Raw genomic sequence first — 19,242 nt, forward strand, 5'->3', positions numbered from 1 at the left:
CAGGAGATACTAGAAAGAGCTCAAGACAGAGACCGGCGATCAGTCCCACCGTGCAGAATATGGATGGGATGAGACCGTGAGAAGTGAAAGGTAAGAAACAGAGAGACACTAATCCTCCAAGCAGCAAACGGATTGCCGCAGTGAGTAGTAAACAGGAAAGGAATGCGTTCTCCAACACAGCTCTGTATCCACCACCCTTGTTTTTAAAGAAAGTTGAATTTGAGATCGCTAATCCTCACACTCCAGGATTCGGAGGCCAGAAGTGTCTTCTGGCAGTAGCCTTCTTCTGTGTAGCCACTTTTAAAAGGGAAGGCCAGTTTGCTCACCTCGAAATGAGTTGCAGCCTTCTCACTGCGTGTTGCAAGCCTTTGCAGGGCAATCCGCCGTGCTGACTCTCATTTCCCCTTTCTGATCTACAAAAGTCAAATCTGAAGGCTTCTGTTACTTCAGCTGGCTTTATAAAGCAACTTTTTGTCTGCTCTGTGTGTTCAGCGACTGAGACGCATTTCTTCAAAAGGTTAAAACGCTTCCTTCCTAGCACGCCAGGCCTCACAACAGGCACTTGCTGCTGTCAGATGGAAAAGTCTCTCTGCAGGTCTCTGCGCCTGCCAGGCGCCTGCGTGCCATCCTTATCCTCCACAAAAAAAGGGTTCAGTGTTTTAGGCACAGGATCTAGGTGGAGGAGATTTGGGGGGTGTGGGGAAAAAGAGAGCTGGCATGGTTTTGACTTGGAAAACTTCTGCTTTTGAAAACAAAAGATGTTTCTGAAAGCCGCAAAAATAAGAAATGGCTCTCTCCCCCTGCTCCCCGCCTCCCCTCTGCTGCGCGTATCTCTGCGGTAAGGAAAGTGTAAGCGCCGCGGGAAGGACGGCCTTCTTCACACACACAGATTTGTTCCTCCCTCTCCTTCTTTGCAGGCGCTCACTTCTCTCACTTCTCATTCTCCTCTTTGCTGCTTCTCCATGCCCCTTTTCCTCTGGCTGAGACGACAAGCAGCCACCTCAAAAACAGATGCCACTGACCTCCATCCCCACACCAGCAGAGCTCTGCTCCTGGGAAGGAGCAGCCAGATGTGCAATGCTCCTGTACCCAGGGACTGTGCAGAGGGGCAAACATCTGCCCATGGGGAGTGGGTTTGGAGCAGCAAACATGGATGCTGTGAAGCCAAATCCAAACGTTACCATCCCCACCGTCAAATCCAAGTTATGGCCTCCATCACCAGGGTCATCTGGAGATAAAGGAGTCTGTGAGCACAACCCTGTTCCCCGGCACACCTGTGCTGTTCAGAAAGTACACGTGGTCGCTTGGACACCATCTCCAGGTGCTAAAATTCCACTGGCATCACTTTGTATGTGTCATTTGGACCTAATTATGTCAGAGTCTTGGAGCTTCGGACTACTACATACACCAAAATGAAAGGCATTTTGTCTCTTACAGGCAACGTATTGTTGGCGGCATACCGGAATTATTTTAAGAGGTCGGTATGCTTCCTCATTATGGAACTGGCCACAGATTATTTTTTAGCCTTTAAACTAGATGCCAAGAATTATCTTAGAACAAAACAAGCTAGCAAACAAGAGCATTGTGGCGGGTTTCTTATTGGTTATTAACACTTGCTTCTCTGAACTGCGTAAATGAGTGTAAGAGCTACGTAACTGAGGATTTGTTAACGTGATGATGGGACTCAGAGGAGGCAAGTCATCTTATGGGAAGCGACCTTTGTGCCACTGGAAGGTGGATGACGACGCGTCCCAGCGAGAACTTCTGGATAGTGTCAGCCAACGCAGTTCTGAAAGTGCTGTGAAAACCGCTGATGAACCAGCAACCTGAAGCTACATACCGCATATCCAGATTAACGAACCAGGAAGGCAGCTTTCCGTGGAAAACGCTGCTGCCTCTCTGAACAAAAGAGAAGGCTGCAGCCACCAGTACTGAACAGAAGAATTACGCCAATTATCTATGACAAAGGATTATGGTTGCCCGAGGTCACACCGAGGGATTTAGCGTGCTGGCCTACAAAATGGCTGACAGCCACTCATTTTTATTTCCTGCAGGAAGGGAGCAAGGCGGCCTGGTTTCTGAGGCCATTTCCTCATTATTTCCACATTCAGCCAGAGAGACGGAGAGCAGCCCGGAAAGCTCGTTGCCACGTGGGCCCTGCCCGTTTCTGGGAGGAAGGACGGGCAGCCGTTGACGACATCGAGGGTTCAGCCGGGGACCCCGGGCCGCCGTGGGCTGGCCTTGTCGGGCCGGTTCAGGAAGGCAGAGCGCAGCTCCCAGGTCTGAGAGCAGCGCTGCCACAGCCGCGCACCCCGCTTTTGCCCCGGCCGAGGCAGCGCGGACACCCGCGCCCGCTGATTCGGAGGGAGGGCCTCCACCCGCTGGGCACTTTCCTGACACCGACAAAACAGCCGGACAGACAAACTTCACGCCCCGGCACTGCTGCTTTATGGATGGTGGCAACTTTGTCGCCCTTTTTCGAAGAGCACACCATCCAAAAAAAAAAACCCCCGCTTTTCGCTGTCCTCTCGTGGGGTGCGGGCTGCTTAACCTGGGCGGTGCGCTGCAAGCCCCCCACGTTCGCCAGAGCCGGACACACAGCCACACACGTTACTGGGGTACAGACTGCGGCTCCTCCGGCTCCGTTCGAGCTGGGCCACTGCAAACGCCCGCAGGCAGCCTCACCCCCGCGCTCGCCCGCCGACCCGCACCGGCTGCGCAGCCGGGGCTTCCTGGGGAGGTGACAGGACGGGGCTCTTCCGCCGCCCGCACCGGTCACCGGAACCGCGCTCGGGTGGGGGGGGGGGGGGAGGAGGCGGGAACGACGACACAGCGGGGGGCTTCCCCAGCGGGGGCACGGGCTGAGGGGGCGCGCACCCGCTGCCCCTCCGCTGCCCGCGCGGTGGTGGGCGGGGCCGAGCGCCCGCCGGGTTTACAAGCGTTGCGCACCCGTCGGGACTTCGCGCTGATTGGCGGGGGCCTCGCCAGTGACATCAGCCGGCTCACTTGCCATTGGCCGGCCGGTTGCTGGGACCGTAGGGCTTCCAGGGAAGCACTTAACCCCCTCGGCGCCGCGCGGCCCCACCGCCCCGGGCCGGCCCACACCCCACCGCGGACCAGGCAGCCAGAGGCGCCGCCAGTGTAACCGGGAGCGAGAGCGGACGGCGGTGTCCGGACGGCGGCGGGGATGGAGCTGCGGCGCCGCTGCCGCCCCGCCCCCCTGGCGGCACCGTGGCGTCGCCGTTTTAAGCGGGCGCGGCGGGGCGCCCGGAGTAGCACGCGGCCTGGGGAGGGAGCGCGGGGATTGGCGGGGCGGCCGCCCGGCGGACACACCCCCCCTAGAAAAAGGGCGCCGTGAGTGGCTGGGCGGGGGGAGAAGGTAAACAGAGCCGGCCGGCCCTGCCCGCTGACCAATCGGGGGGGCGGGAGGGGGCTCCGAACCTGACGTGATGGGACTCGGCGCGGCCGTCCCCGGGCAGGAGCACGCGGGCGGCGGCGGCGCGGCGGGCGGTCTCCTCTCCCCCGGCCCCCGCGCCGGACCCGCGCCGGCCGGCCGGGCGGCGGGCGCCGCCCCCGGGGGGCGGCGGTGAGGGACCTGCCCGGCGCCCCGCTATTTATTCCGCGCCCCCCTCCCCCCCAACCCGGCCCGCCCCTTCTTCTCTTTTCGAGACCCCGCGCCGCGGGCGGGACATGGCTGGAGGCGGCGCGGCCGGCCCGGCGGGCACGCACTGAGGGCGCCCGGAGCCCCTGGTCGTCGTCGTCGTCGGTGTCGTCGGGGCGCGGCCGCACCATGTCGGCCGTCGCCTACGTGGACTTCGTGGCGGCGCAGTGCCTGGTCTCCATCTCCAACCGCTCCGCCGTGCCCGAGGCGGCGCGGCTGAAGGTGCCGGGCGAGGGGGAGGCGGCGGCGGCGGCCCGGGAGCTGCGCGACCCCCGCGACGCCTGGAAGGACTACTGCGCGCTGCTGGCCATCGCCAAGAGCCTGCTGGAGCTGAACAAGTACCGGCCGCTGCCCGCCCCCTCGGTCTGCAGCGACAGCGTCGAGAGCCCCGACGAGGACGCCGGCTCCGACAGCGACGCGGCCACCGAGCCGGGCTCCAGCCCCCCCCGTACCCCGCCGCCGGGGCCGCCCCCCCGCCTGCGCCCCGCCGGGGCCGCCCCCAAGGGGAAGCTGGCGGCCGAGAAGCGGCACAAGTGCCCCTACAGCGGCTGCGGCAAGGTCTACGGCAAGTCCTCCCACCTCAAGGCGCACTACCGGGTGCACACAGGTCAGTGGCGGCGGCGGCAGGGAGGGAGGGGGGCGGAGGGAGCGAGCGAGCGAGCGCCTGTCCTCGGGTGAACCCGGCCGGCGGCGCGCCCGGCGTCCCCGCGCGCCCCCGCCGCTCTGCCTTTCCGCCTTGGTTTTTCTTTTTTTTTTTTTCCTCCCCACCTTTTCCCCACTCCCTCCCCTCTCCTTCCCTCCAACTCCCCTTTCTTCCCCTCCCCGCCGCCGTGCCGTGCCGGCACCCCGGGTCCGGCGGGAGCGGGCGGTCGCCCCGGGCGGGGCTGCGGCAGCGCCTCCCGCCCGCCCCCGTCCCCAGCCGGGAGTGAACTCCGCGGCGGCTGGGAGGGCGGCGGCCGGGGTCGTGCTCGCCGTGCCCGCGCCCCATCCGCCGGCCCCAAGGGACGCCGAGCCCGCTCGGGGCGTCGGGAAGCGGGTTTGCGGTGCGGGCGGGCGGGCCGGCGCTTTGCGGCGGGGCAGAGCGTGTATTCCCCAAAATGAGCCGGGGGCGGGGCGGCCCCCGCCCCCCTCCCGCTGCCGCCGCGCTGAGGCAACCGGACGCCCCGGGGTTTGGGGGAGGCGGGGGCCACACCCCAAACTGGCTCCTCCGGCCGAGGAGGCGTGGGCGCCGTCGTCGGGGGGACCGGCCCCTGCGCTGCCCGGTGGCCCTCACCCCTCGGAGTGCGGGGCATCGCCATCCGGCCGGGGGGGTGGGGGGGGGAAGGGGCACGGGATCCGCAGGAGCCTCCCGTGCCCGGCTGCCCCGGCGCCTCGGAGGGCGTGGCAGCGTGGAAAACCGCGGGAGGGTGAAAAAATACCTGCTGCAGCCCTGCGTGCTGCCTCGGGTCTGCCTGGGCGCCGGGGGGGGACAGCCACCGCAGCCTTTTCTGTCTGTTTGAGCTTTTTTAATTTTTCCTTTCCCCCAAGCCCTCTAGTGCGAGCAGAGGAATAAAACCCTTTGTGCATCTGAATTGCGCTTGGGGTCACAGTGCAGTACACATAGGGCTGCCTAAAACCCACTCCTAATTAGAGTCGCGTGCCAGCATGGCGATGAGCAGATCAAAGGCGAAAAACGCGACCAACGCTTATTTCACGTGCTTCACGGCCGTTGATGGCGGTTCTCCTCTGGCTTCTGTCTTTTGGCAAGCGGTGGTAGGCGGTGAGGCGCAAAAGAACCATGCCACGAGGCGTGGCCATAGCGTTCCGTCTGGCCTCGGTAGGGCATGGCCACGTCTGAGCTCCAGCAAAACTTCGGTGTCTCTGGCCAGCCTGCACGCCAAGGTGCAGGCACGCTGCAGAGGAGCAGGCCGGGCGCTGGCCACCCGCCTACCCGTGCCCCGCTGGCAGATCTGCCGGGCACTTTGCTCACTCGAGAGATGAGGGGGAGGAGGAGGAGGATTACTGGATGTGGCTCAGCGGTGAGCCCTGTGGTGTGAGGGCCAAGCCTGCCTCTGTTGAGCCGGGAAAGGGGATGGTCGGCGGTGACCCTGCGCTCACCTCGGGCCTGGTGCCAAGGGCTGTTGTGTTACCGGCTGAAAGGCTGCAGCTCTGATGCTCTTTCGGAGGCTGGATGTAACTGATGCCTTGCAAAATGTTGGCTCGCAAGTGACGGAGAAAACACATTAGCATCATTTCCACTTACTGCCCCATGCTCAGATATCCACCCCGATGCGGGAACCGAAATAGACGTCAGCTGGGATTGCGTGCTGGGTGGTGACATGTAAATTAATGTACTGTACGGCCCACGCGGCACGCTGTGAGCGATGGTGGTGTTGCATGTGTTTTCTGAGGTGGCGTGAGCGTTCGCGCGTGCCGCTCGCAAGCGGGTGGCCTGAGCTCTGAGTACGGGGCGTTTGACTCAGACCTGCTGGCAGACCGTCGTGGTAGTTCTGTGTGATTAAAACCGCTGCAGACATCCAGCAGTAATGAACTTTCAGAGCTTCCTAATGTGAACAGTTAATTGTAGCAGCTAACTGAAATGCTAAACGATACGGCTAACGTTAATTATTTTTATACATGGCAGAACAATTCCTTAGCAACAGTGGGATTCAATGGAACCTCTGGAGTTATTCATAACTGTGTGTTGCAGAGCATTACTGCTCCCTCCTTAGTACCATTTCCTTTCCCCCCACCCTCCCACCCCCAATATTTTTCTCCGTATATCTGAGCCTCTTCAGTCACTTTCATTTACCTGCCATTTTGCACTGGGCCACCAACTGCATTTCTTGCCGCTGTGTAGCCTTTAGTGGAAGTAGGTGTGCAGCCACCAGTAGAAGCTTCCTGGTCTTAACTTTTTAATATTTAATCCCACTCTCTCTATCTTGGAAAACGGCGTTGGGATTTCCCTTCACACATGTGAGCTTGCTTGTAGCCGCAGCTCTCTTTACTCACGGATACTAACCAAGTGAGCTGGAAAGCTCTGGTTGTTGCTCTGTTGCTGCGTGGTGGTGGGAATCTGAACAGTCACCGGGCCATCTTTGGTAAGCTAGTGCAAAGCCAGAAATGAAATGCCAAATAAAAGTAGAAGAGTAGAAGACCAAAGCCTTGATGCTCAGAGGTTAGAAGTCTGTCTTACTAATGGTTCTTTCAACTTGTTGGTTCAAAGGCATTCCGTATTCCAGTGACTACAGGTATCTATATAACCGTTTGCTTGAAGTTTTGTCATGTGTGGTTACCTGCATTGAAAACGTACTGATGTGCAAAATCCTGGGGATACCAGGACAAGTGTATTGCTGAAACTGAACTATTGCCTCCCCCATCCCTTCACTATCATCCAAAAGTAACTTGGAATTTGTGATTTATGTTCGGGTTTCTTGAGCAGGAGGAGCATTGCAGGTAAGGTTGTTCCACGTGAACTCTTTCCAGTAGCATCTCTGAGGTGCCTGGTGCTTGGTGCAGGAAAGAGAAGACAGCGCTATCCCCGATGGCTTGCAGACCAAAAACCAAAACGTGTTACGGGAGTGTAGGACACGTAAACTCTGCTGGAGTTTGGCAGAGGCAGGAGAGATTACAAGTGGTGTGTCTATTAGGAGTCCTGAGATGGCATGACCAGGTGTGGCAGACTTTCCCTTCAGAACATAGAAAAAGGCCAGGATGCATTGGCAAGACGTGCACAAGACCCGAGCCCTGAAAGCAGTGCAGAGGTCAGGAGAATGCAAGGGACTTGGCTGACCAAGAAAATGAGAAGCAACAGGAGGTGTGCAGAGACTTTACCTTGAAAATGCACAGACTTCTCTAAATAGGTCGTTTTAGAGATTTGGTTATGGCCTATAAGGTGTAGGGTTATTATTATCATGGAATCATAGAGTCTTAAGGTTGGAAGAGACCTCCAAGATCATAAAGTCCAACCATCAACCTAACACCACCATGCCTACTAAACCGTGTCCTGGTTACCCTCAAAGACGAGGCAGGGGTGGAGACGGCTGTGCAGGCCAGAGGGTTTTCAGGGAAAATAAAGTAATATGACAGCAAACAAGCAATCAGAAGGCCTGGGCAGGGAGCGTGGAGCAAAGGGCAAGATACTGACAGGGAGAGGGAGAGAAACTGGCAGCAGAAACAGACTTTAAGGAAGGTAGGTTTGCTGCGATGGTGTGAGTATAAGCCTGTTAAAGGGCAGGTGGCCACCGAGAGCAGATCCTCCTGGTCGGGGAAGAGGGACAAAGAAGGTACCGTAAAGCTGGTTTGTGAGATGCCTCCTTATACAGGACCTGTAGGAGTTTAGTTGCTTGGGGAGGCAAATCCCAGATCATCCTCAACCCATGGTGATGCAGACCAACGGGAAGTTCACGTCCGCACCGGGTAGCCTTAACTGAGAGGTTAGACACACAAAAACCACACATATGAAAAGTTCTCCCTCTTCAGCGAGGCTTTTTAGCCAACTGCATCGTCATGTAGACGGGGTCCAGATGATTCCAAGAGTTTTGTTGCATTGGGCAGCTGGTGCACCCTCAAGCCCTCCTGGCCTTTGGCTCTCGCTGGTGTTTAGTAGCAGGGCTGTAGGCAGAGGTGTGGACCCGGCGGTATGCACAGTGGAGCTGAGGAGCATTCCTGGTAAGAGAGGAAAGATAAGCGCTGCAGCTGCCCACTGCTGCAATCTAGATATCACCGTGTCGATCCAGCCCACGTATCAGTTTTGTTTTGACGGTGCTGCCTTGTTATTTGTGTTCTAGATTGTCATTAGCTTGACAGACTGTACAGCTGCTGATGTGCTGACAATACTGATCTCGCTGGGAGAGTTTTTGGATGTTTCATGGGAGCATAATCTCAAATTTAGCATTTTAAGCCCCTCTTATCCAGCTCATCCGATGTCACTTTGCCAGATCCTTTAGAATAAGACTGAAAAGCAGGAAGTGGAACCAGCAGGACGTTTTTTTTCTAAATTCAGGCCTCCATCTGAAACCTCGGTTCTCAAGGGTTAATGCAAATATACAAATTGCTGGAGTTCTAATGGGCATGTTTCCAGGTCTCGGAGAAACAGGATCATACTGACTGGAAGCCTTGGCAGCTGAGTAAGGTAGGCAGAAATCCTGAAGATTAAGTTCAGTGTTGCCTGACTCCTATTTTTTTTGTTTGTTTGTTTTTATTTTTTTTCTGCTAAAAAAAATAAAAACACTAGGCAGGCGTATGTGTCATGATGGGAAAGCACTCCAGAAAGGTTTGTATATTAGAGTCAACATAAAGAAGCACACACGCAGGACAGAAGCAGTGAGCAGGCATCACCCGTAAGGGTGCGATTCCTGTTTCCGGACAGATGTGTTGAAAATGCGGCTCTTGCCAAGTTCCTGCGCACTGTTGTGCTGTGGTGTTGAAGACTGTGTGGTGGCTGTCTCCCGCTCTTGTTAGCTTGTGTGTCTTGCAGCCCCAGCTGTTTGGATCCCTGCAGGAACGACTGTCCCCCTTCCTTGGCTTTTGGGCACCAGGCTGATGCCTGTGGCTCCGCACAGCTCCCAGACCTGTGGCTTTGAAGAGCAGGGAGGGGCCAAGTCAAGATTAAATGGCCAGAGTCCAGGGTGGTGATGGCAAATCATGCTTCAGATAGTGTTTGCTTGTAGTAGCATAGCTCACCATCTGTATTCACGTAATGATGACTCTGAATAGCCCAAGAGCGCTCTGTAAATACCTTAAACTTGAGGGAGGAGTCTCATGAAATACAGGCTAATAAATTCATAGTGAAGTAACAAAAATTATATTATCTTTCTGAATGCATGTAAAATTGCATCTCTCCTTCCTGTATCAAAGCTATTTCCACTTGGTGAGTGTTTAGTCATTCAGGCAGGACAGGAGCCTAAATCCAGTGCTCTTCGATCCCAGGTAAGCGCCCTGAGCACCAGGCTGGGCGTTTGTGTCTCTCCATTGCTTGGTTAATATTTAAGTGTTACTGCAAAACAGAGGAAATTCGAATGGAGATAAGATGGGGGAAGGAGAAGAGGTAGGAACTTGTCCCAGGTACCCCAGAGCGTACTGCTGAGAACACTCTTGGTCTCTCCTCTCCCAGGTAGCTTCCCGTACTGATAGATGTGTGTACATACGTATGTATATGAAGAGGCACAGTGCCCCAAAGAAAGCCCCAAAGGCAGACAGGGAGGGTTCTGATCTGTCAGAGGAGCTGTAAGGGTGTCCCTCGCATCTGAGGCTGTGTCGGATGGGGGTAACAGCAAGACTGAGTCTCGCTGGGATTTAGCCTCCCAGCAGCGGCGGGGTTTAGCAGGTGGTTTTGCATCTGATCTTTTGAAAGAGACTCAAACACCTGCGTGTGCAAGCAGCTGTTGAGTGGTGGTTTTGAGGACGTCAGAGCAGTCTAAATACTTGCTGAAAGCAGCATTTTAACACCTGAATCGTCTTGTGCTGTTTAGTCCTGAATGCTGGCGGAATAAACCCCTTGCTGCAAGCCATCCATCTGCTGCCTGTCCTGTAGGCAGTGTCTGTTTGATCGGTTGCCAGACCGGATGGACACAGCTTAGGTGTGGCTAAAACTCTTGTTTGGGTCACACAGTACCTGGCATCCTCGCTGCTGATCTCGCTCTGTGCTGTTTTGTACTTCGTGGTTGCTGCGTGTTTTAATGATTGGATTTTGGAGTATCTCAGAAGAGGAAGAAGGCTGTTTGAAAGGCCTCCAGTCTCTGTGCTCAGAAGTGGACGCACAGGTATCTGTAAGGTCCATCTTCACCAGAATATCTTGCGTGCAGACACTGTCAAAATCCAGCATCCTGCAGGAAATTGCTCATTCAGAGTATGTGGGGCAAGCAATGCACTGGGGTGGGAAAAGTGAGAGACACCTGAGATAGCAGCTGTTCTGCAGCAAGGAAGATAGCCTGCCTTTTTTTTTTTTCTTTTTCTCCTTTTGCAGTAAACCAGACCATGTTCCTGATGTCCACCTACAGAACCTGTTCTACTTCAGGAAACAGTGAGACACGCAAGAGTGGTGGTTGAGTGGGATCACGGGGCGGGGGGGGGAGGGGGAGAAGGAAAAAAAAATGCTTATCATTGTCATCTGTAGGTCAAGGATTGTGATTCAGAACCAGTTGTTCCTAGGATGCTAAGATTTCTTTGGAAATTTCGAGCTCCAGTGGCCACAGAGGAACAGGAGGATCTTGGAAGACGAAGATGAAGATTCTCTCATTTGAGCCATGCAAAGCTGATTATGACAGTCCTGTTCTGCTAAGTGATTTTACTCTCACCTGATGGCAAGAGATTTTGCTGTTTCCCAACTACCTTTTTGTGCACTCTCCCTTCTCCATCTTTCCCATCAGCTGCTGCAGGTTTCTGGCAGGAGGGCTCAGCCTTGCTGCGGTCCGGTCAAGCTGGGCCTCGGGGCAGGTGCCACGGGCAGGGTGGGCGTCCCTGCCGCAGGAGGGACTGGCGGTGCCACATCAGCGGCCAGGCAGAGAGTGGGAGTCCCACACAAGACACCACATCCTAGAAGTCAAACTCTGAACCGTTCTTCAGTTTTGATACTTAAAATAGTTGCTGCTATGAATACCAGGCAGCATGGTCCTACCATGTGCTTGGTGATCTCATCTCTAATGACACAGGTCAGTCAAGGGTGTCTAATTAGGTGTCCATTCACGCAGCTGTAGCTACACTTGGCTTTCTAGTTAATGTGCGAAGCAGCATCATTAGCATTATTTGACAGCAAACTCTTCTGCATTAGCTGGTACTGATGCCAGAATCCGGAGTCATGGCTTTGTCTGACCTCACTTCTGCCAGCGAGGAAGACAGCGCAAGCCTCGTGAAGTGTTCATCCTGGCCAGGCTTCCATCCATACCAACAGCAATCTCTGAATGTCTTCCATAAAGCCAGCGCTTGAACCGTTTTAGTAATTCATGTAAAATTAGTACTTCATTCCACCACAGAAGCTCAGCGTGCTCTGGTCCTAGTGCATGTCCTGTGACACGCCAAGAGAATTGTCTGGGTGTATGAACATCAGCTTTGTTTTCAGCCTTTTCAAACAAGCCTCCCCCCTCCCAGAAAAAAAAAAAATCGCCACCACAAATTGCAGCTCCCAACCTCAGTCATCTGCATCTAAAGCAGCATTTTTTTAGTGAGAAGGCAGATGATGAATCAGGATACCAGTACCACCTGTACTGTTAACAGGTCTGCTGATGCTCACTCTGTTTTCTTTTTCAGAAACCCTTCCTGCACAAGACTACAATGCGGGAAAATTCGGAATGTCCCAGGGTAGGGCAAAAAAGATAAATAATCTACTGTCTATTGAGAATTAAATGGAAATGGAATAAAATAAAATGGACCTGCCTCAGGTCAGACAAAGCAACATGGATAGAGTTGAAACTTGCAGAGGAAGAAGAAACTAACCATTTGCAGTAGAGGGTGGGAAGAAGGAACGGAGAGAAAAGGTCAGGTGAAGCAGGAGAGCAAAGATCAAAAGGATCTGTGGTGGCCTTTGTATCCATATGGGATTTAAAGCAAGCCAGGGCTGCAGGCTCCAGGAAGGACCTGTTGTGAAGAGCCACCATTAGCTTGTGCTCAGCAGAAACTGTGCCTCCTGGTACAATTCATGGTGGCACGTGGGGCAGAGAATGGGAGTTCTGCAGATGTGCCTGTGCCTATAACGTGCAAGTCAGTTTCTGTTTCACTTATTACTTCTGTAACCTGCCCTGGATACATACATGTAAATAATTGCCTTTAATATATATATATCTTGTGTCTTTTGTGTTCAGATCCTATCACACATAGTTTTTGAGGATTGTGATACACCATTGGCCATTCCTTCATCTCTTGATGGAAATCCCATCTGAGGCATTTTTTACTGCCACCAAAGGAAACAGCGTAATAGCACCTTGTTTTGATGGTTCATTCTGCTGGTTTTGAGCTTTAGCAATACTGCTCCCAAAACTAAAGGAGAAAAGTCATATGGAAAAGATATTTCTTGAGAGACGTGACACAGAAATCCCTGTCTCCAGATGGAGGCAGCACAAGCCTGCGTTGCAGCGCTGCGCGCCCTTGCCTGCCTGGCTGCGTCTGAGTCGCAAGACCTGTTTGCTCCGTGGAGTCTTCAACAAACATTGCTGCTGCTTTAAAAAATAGCCTGTCAAATGCAGCGAGCAAATACGCCGACCAGCATTGCTGCATGGACAGTCATCACGTGTCGTCGGGCATCTCTGCCTTCTTTGCCTTAAAATCCTCCTGGACACACATTCTCCCCCTTATTTGTACCAATTATTAGGTCCGTCACTGAAGCCACATCCCTCTGGGTTGGTGTCATCCCTTAAGGCTTTGTGACCAAGGGGAGCAGCAGATCTTCAGGCTCAGAGATGGCCCCTGAGGGCCTGGGAAAGCCTCCCTCCCACTTGTCTCCCTGCTCTGCAAAGTCTGGAGTTTAACACGGCCTGGTGCTGGGGATTATGCCTGGCCTACTTTCATAGACACGCTTCCAAAGTGGCTGTGACAGCCTCCGCGGGCTTGTATTGCCAAGGTGGTGAAGCCGTTCTCCGGCACCGTACCTGGGGGCTCAGCGGTGGGTGGCGGGTGCTGGTGGTGGCTCTCGTGCGTCTGGGGGAGCACAGCCCCTCGTCTCCGGCAGCGGTCTCTGCTGCACTTGCCATCCCGGTGCACAGCAGCTCTCCCGTCAGGAGCAGGGCACGCCTCTGCCACACCAGGCTCCTCATGGCTTTTTGGTGCTCCCCCCACTGAACTCAGGGCTGGCTCCCCAGGGAGCGCAGTGCCAAACATATGCAAGGGATCCTGAGTGAGCTCTGCCTTTCCCCAGAGCTTTGTGGTTGTGCTGTGTAACCTAAAAGCTGCTGACACGGGAAATGGGTGTGTGGGGTAGTGATGGTCATGCTGCTCCCATCACCTTTCAGAGGAATCCCAGTAACCACATGGTCTTCCCATCTGCAGTTTCTTGAGGGCTACATGAGACCAGATTCAAAATGCTGCTTTTGGGCACCTGGGCTTGACGCTACCATGCCTAAAACGTAGATGCTGCACCCCAAAGACTGTGATCCTTGTTATCCAGCCTAGACACCTGCTCTCCCTCTACAGTCAGGCATTTCTGCAGGTTGAAGAGCTGTCCTGAGGGAGATGGCTGGAAATGCGGCTTCTGGGGATGGGGCAGGATGCCTGTGCAGCTTCTGCTGCTCCCGGGTGTTTAAGTGCCTGACGTAGAGCCATCTCCTAGATGCCTCCACACACGCGGGATGTACAGTACTTCTCCCACGTTCCAAGGGGAAGCTGGAAAGCTGTTCTGCACCTCCCACTGCTGCCTGCTCCCAGGAGCTGTGGCAGAAACTGTGAGATAGATACCAAAAGAGCAGCACAAGTGAAATGGGGCAGGCGCTGGGGAGGGCAGAGCCAGGGTAGGATGGTGGGCTCTGATGCTAGCGCTCTGTACGGCTCCCGGTGCTGCTCGGCCATGTTGCTGCGGTCGTGCCCTTCACACTCGTGCAAGCCTACGTACCGTTTTAATTAATTTATTTTATGCAGGCGGTGGCTGTTTGGAAAGGCTTCCAACCATGTCTAAAAGACTACAGCAGGGAGCCAAGAAACCTGTTTATAAAAAAAAAAAAAATAGCCCCAGGGTCAGGGTGGCTGGCAGCTGTGCCTCCATGGGCTCAGGCGCCGGGGTGGCTTGGCTCCTTCTGCATCCTTCTCCCGTGACCGAGGACCAGCATCACTGCGAGGTGAGGCGAGAAAGTGCAGGAGAGGCAGCCATGCTGCGGCTGCCCGAGGGGCTGCCATAACCTGCGCAGTCCTGCTCGTTCGGCCCCACCTTTGCTGCAGGCTGGTCTGTCTGGGATGGAGCAGCTGCCTGTCAGGGAGCACCATGTCGTTAGGAGCCTAAACTGTGAAAACGGCGGTGGCATTATTTGAGGCTCACTAGGGCTTTCAAGGCCCATGGTGTAGCTACATCTCAGCTTACCTGGTCCGCCCTCATCCTTCTTGGCCTTTTGGATGCTGTCAGTTGCTCCCTCCAGCACCCTTTCTCCTCCCTGCAGCTCTGTGGTACTTTCCACTGCTGGTTGTCCTCCTGGCATCTGGGCTGTTTGAGCCGTTGGCCTTGTGTCACTGCTGTTGCGTCTGGGGACAACTCCAAGGGAAAAGGCTTCCTTGTAAATTACTTTTTTTTTTGCGATCTGTAAATGTAAAGCAGGCTCACCTGTTATGCCAGCCTTCACAGTACCAAGAAATACCAGAGTCCTTCAGTTTCTTTCCAACTCTTCCAAGTTGGAAGACTCCTGGGATAGTTTATACGTTTCATGGTTGACTATAATAGCTGTCACATAGCTGTCATTCATATTCCTTTCAGGAGACTCTCAATAAAGGAAATTAAGGCATCAAACTGCAGCAATGTATGAGATCTGTGACTGAAAGCTTTCATGTAAACTTGAATGCCTTTGATTTCCATCCGTGCCATGGACTAGGGTCAGCCCTGCCGGTCAGGAGGCGCTGGGTCTGTGCCTGTAGGAAAAGCCGGTGCAGCCTGCCGCGGTGAATGGCAGGGATGTGGGGTGCCAGGAACAGCGAGTGCTGTCCTGTCCTTACACCCTTGTCATTAAAAGCCAAGGTGCAGTGTGGTTTAGGTTGAGGGGTTTGGTTCGGTTTGGTTCTTCACTGTCATAGCAGACATCTATACTTACAGAGCTGTGGATAATTAAGTAGTTTTCCTGTTCTCAAATCAGCCATCTTAAGAGACTGTGGGGAGGCTTTTACTCTGTGGAGCCACTTGGATTTCTGGGGGAAGGGAGGAGATTGGGGCGCGGGACTTCTCTCTGCAGCCACAGCAGTTTTGCTCTCCGCATCTGCAGCCCTGAGATGCTCTCCCCGATCCCTCCCTGCTCCGTTCTCCCCAGGCTGGAATGACTTGTCCTAGGTGAAAGATTTGTTTTGGCTTCTTTTCTAACGGTTACAAATTATTTTATTCAGCAGAATGGAAGCGTCAGAGGAATAATACTGGCGCTTCTTTCCCAAACTGCTGTAGTGAGCCTGATGTGAAAAATGTACAGGCATAGGCAGAGCTCATCTGTTGTTTTGACAGTCTTCAGGGTCATGTAAGGTTCTGCACCAGAGTGCGAGTTTCATGCGGTTGGAGGGGTTTTTGGCTTCTGCTGAAGGTGAGACTGAAACCTGATGAAGCGAGTCATCAACAACTCTGCAGACGCTGGCACTCCGGCAGAAAACAAAAGCAGCTTTTCCCCCTCAGCAGCGTGTTCCCCGGCTCCTCAGCGAAGCTGGTATGTGCTGGCCTACATTACCACTGCCCCCTTAAATCTCTTGTCATCCTTTCCTCCCTGCAGGTGAGCGACCGTTCCCCTGCACATGGCCCGACTGCCTTAAAAAGTTCTCCCGCTCCGACGAGCTCACCCGGCACTACCGAACCCACACTGGCGAGAAACAGTTTCGGTGCCCCCTCTGCGAGAAGCGGTTCATGCGGAGCGACCACCTGACAAAGCATGCCCGCCGCCACACCGAGTTTCACCCCAGCATGATCAAGCGATCCAAAAAGTCCAGCTCCAGCAGCGCCTTGTGAAGGCAGGGCTGGCCCGGGGAGGGGAGAGGGGGGTGAGGCGAGCTGCGGCAAGCATGCAGGCAATGGTGCCAGAGGACGAGCATCCGCTGTGGCACCGGTTGCCCTTGCCGTCCGAAAGCACATGTAGCCAATGTTAAAAAAAAAAAACTAAAAAAAAAAACTCCATGGCCCGCTCCTCGTCCTCCACCTCCCCACCCTGAGCTGGGAACAGCGGTCTGGAGCAAGTGGAAAGTGGGGATGAGAGGAGGGAAGGGGTGGCCAGCAGAGAAGGCAACCACCTCCTCTAATGTCAGGCATTGATGCTGATGTACATACGTCTGACTGGATGGTCCGGCCTGTGCCACCACAGTAGCGTGACCCTGAGGTCTTTGTGATTGCTGTGTCATGAACATGTTTTGTTGAACAGTGTAATGCTGCTTGTATTTAGAGTTTGTTGAGTAAAACCATTTTCCGAGTCACATAAGTATCTCTCAGATAAAAACTCCATAGCACATTGTAGAAGTGGGTTTACTTCTGTCTCAGAATGATCCTGCATTTAAAGAGACTGTTAAGAGAAACATTACATATGTTACTAATAGCATCTGGTTGATATACTGAGGTGAATTTATAGTCAAGAAAGCCCATTAAAGTAAATGGGTCTTTTAAATTTTTCTTTGTATTTACAATAGTTTTGAATATAAGCTGCACTTTTCCAGTAAACCCCCGTACAATTCAAGCAGATACTTAAAGCAAAAAAAAAACCAACCCCACAACAGCTCAGTCGTTTCCTGGCCGAGTGTGTATTTAGCTCTGTTATTCACTTACCTGGAAAAATACAAGTCAGCCTAGATAATGTGGTGGGGACATGGAAGCAGAAGCCTATGTCTCTTGATTGATCCTATACTTTTAATTTGTCAATAAATACAGTACTGTACTATAGAAATGCCACTAACAGTGCTTTATTCTGCTGTGTTTTGTTTGAATGGATGCGTAACAGCAGCTACCATCTTTATAAACTGCTGCTTTTTTAAAGGTTTTTTCTCTTCCTTCACTTGCCTTAGAGATTTATTCTCTTCATACTCTTGCCTAACTCCCACGGAGTCCTATGGGAGTTGTGTGTGTTTATGGAGAGAGTAGACCTTTTCTTAAGAGCACTCTGCTAATGGAAACAGCTGAAATTATTGTAAGGAGCTCTTCAGAAGGGCTCCTGTATCTCTTGATCACTCTTTCTGTAGAGTATGGGGGAAAAACCACAAGCTAATTGGAAATACAGCCCAGAAGGTGTGTCATAAAACTCCTCATGACATAAACTTCTCTTGGTACCTTGCATTGTACCTGTGTCCCGTGTGGCACGTCAAACACTGATAAAGGCAATATTACTTTTATTTTAAAGCTGTTTTTTGCTTTTTAAGAGGAGCAAAAAGATCACTGAGTGAAAACTGAAGTTGTAGTTATTACTTCAGATTTTTTTTTAATGTCAAAAGCACGAACTGTAAGAGGTTATCAGTGATTTTTTTTTTTTTTTCCTCCCCAGCTGCATAAAGAGGGGAGAGTTCTGTTTACACATTATTTTTTCCAGAAACATTCTTCTCCTGTTTGGTTTTTACCCCTTCCTCCAGAAGAGGAAGGGGAGGTGCAGCCCTGCTATAGAGACTTAGGGCCAAATTCATCTCGTGAGTAATCGCACTGAAACCCAAAGTGGTTCCGCTGCCGATGAATTTGGATCATCCTGTAAAATTCTGTACATAAAAAATCTTGTTAGTACACCTGCAATTACAGTATCTTATTGTTTTACCTGATAAAAAGCTTGCTTCCTAGAAACGAACACTTAAAAAATGAACTCAGAGAGTAGAGTGTTTTCTTCTACAGTTGTATAAGGCTTTCAGCATTAGAAATCAGTTTGCATATAGTGTTTTTACCTGTGTAGTTCATGATAAATTCCGTCTATGTGAAGAGAACTGCTTTTAAGGCATTAGGGATATTGAGCAGTCTGTGGATTAAAAAGGGATGTGTTTTCTTCAGTGAAGACATCAGGAAACCAAGCACACTTTCTACCTCCGTTTCAGCTTTTTGAAACATTTCTTTTAGAAACCAAACTTTTAATTTCTGGTGTCCAAATTGTCGTAGGGACATACGTTCTTCCTAATAAAAACAGGTAGCCTTGGTATTTCTACTGATCTAGAAACGCAGAAAGTGTTCTGCTTACCAGTACTGTTGATGCTGCCTTGTTGAGTGGGGTCAGGGACACGTGTAGCCCGGTGAGATTCAAAGGTGCATGCACGTTCATCTTCCTTCTTTATGAAGATCATGCAAAATTTCAAGCCTGTCCTGCAGTCTGGATTGTTGCCATTTTGTGGGACAAATGCAGTATTTACTTACTTGGAAAATTAAGGCCTGATCCTGTGAAATACAAAACGCCCTCACATCTTATCAACCAGAACGGGAAGCCACAGCAGATAGGCAGCTCCTAAGTCAGTACACAGATGTTTTGGTCACCTAGCTACCAGGATTAACCGATACATGGAAGTAAATGGCCAGATTTATGGTTTCTACCTTGCTTGTTTGGGGTAGAATGCACATTTAAATAAACGTCGTCGTTCCTGTAAAGTCTGATAACAATCAACAGACAGGGGATATTTTGGTCTATGGAACGTACAGGCGTGTGTCGTCATTGCATGTGACAGGATCCTGTTTCTGAAAAAAACCTTCCTAAATGGTAACCCATTTGCTGTAACGCATGCTGTATTTCAGCGCTGGACTGATGGGATTCATGCGATTCATTAACCACTAACATATACGTTGGGAATAATGAGGTTTGAAGATTTTATTTTACTGTTTTGTTCATTTGGGGGATTTTCTTCTAGTAAATGCAAACAATGGCTCTAACACATAAAAACAAACTGCAGGTTAGTTCTTTGCATCTTGAAGTTATGTTTTGAAGAGTGTTGCAAATGTTGGAAAAGAAACGGAAAATCAGGTTCTCTAATATCATATGTACTTGTACTATTTCGGAAAT

The 19,242-nt window shown here is 52.6% G+C and overlaps 1 protein-coding gene across 1 annotated transcript; it reads left to right on the top strand.

The window, feature by feature from the left end:
- Window positions 1-3,500: 3,500 nt before the first annotated feature.
- On the top strand, window positions 3,501-19,019 carry KLF9 (KLF transcription factor 9). The gene is made up of 2 exons (XM_086771011.1): window positions 3,501-4,268; window positions 16,015-19,019. Exons 1-2 carry the CDS (start codon window positions 3,791-3,793, stop codon window positions 16,245-16,247), a joined length of 711 nt encoding a protein of 236 aa, XP_086627137.1. The 5' UTR covers window positions 3,501-3,790; the 3' UTR covers window positions 16,248-19,019.
- The last annotated feature ends 223 nt before the right edge of the window (window positions 19,020-19,242 follow it).

Source organism: Chlamydotis macqueenii, chromosome Z (assembly GCF_036417535.1).
Source record: "Chlamydotis macqueenii isolate bChlMac1 chromosome Z, bChlMac1.mat, whole genome shotgun sequence".
Taxonomy (NCBI): Eukaryota; Metazoa; Chordata; class Aves; order Otidiformes; family Otididae; genus Chlamydotis; species Chlamydotis macqueenii.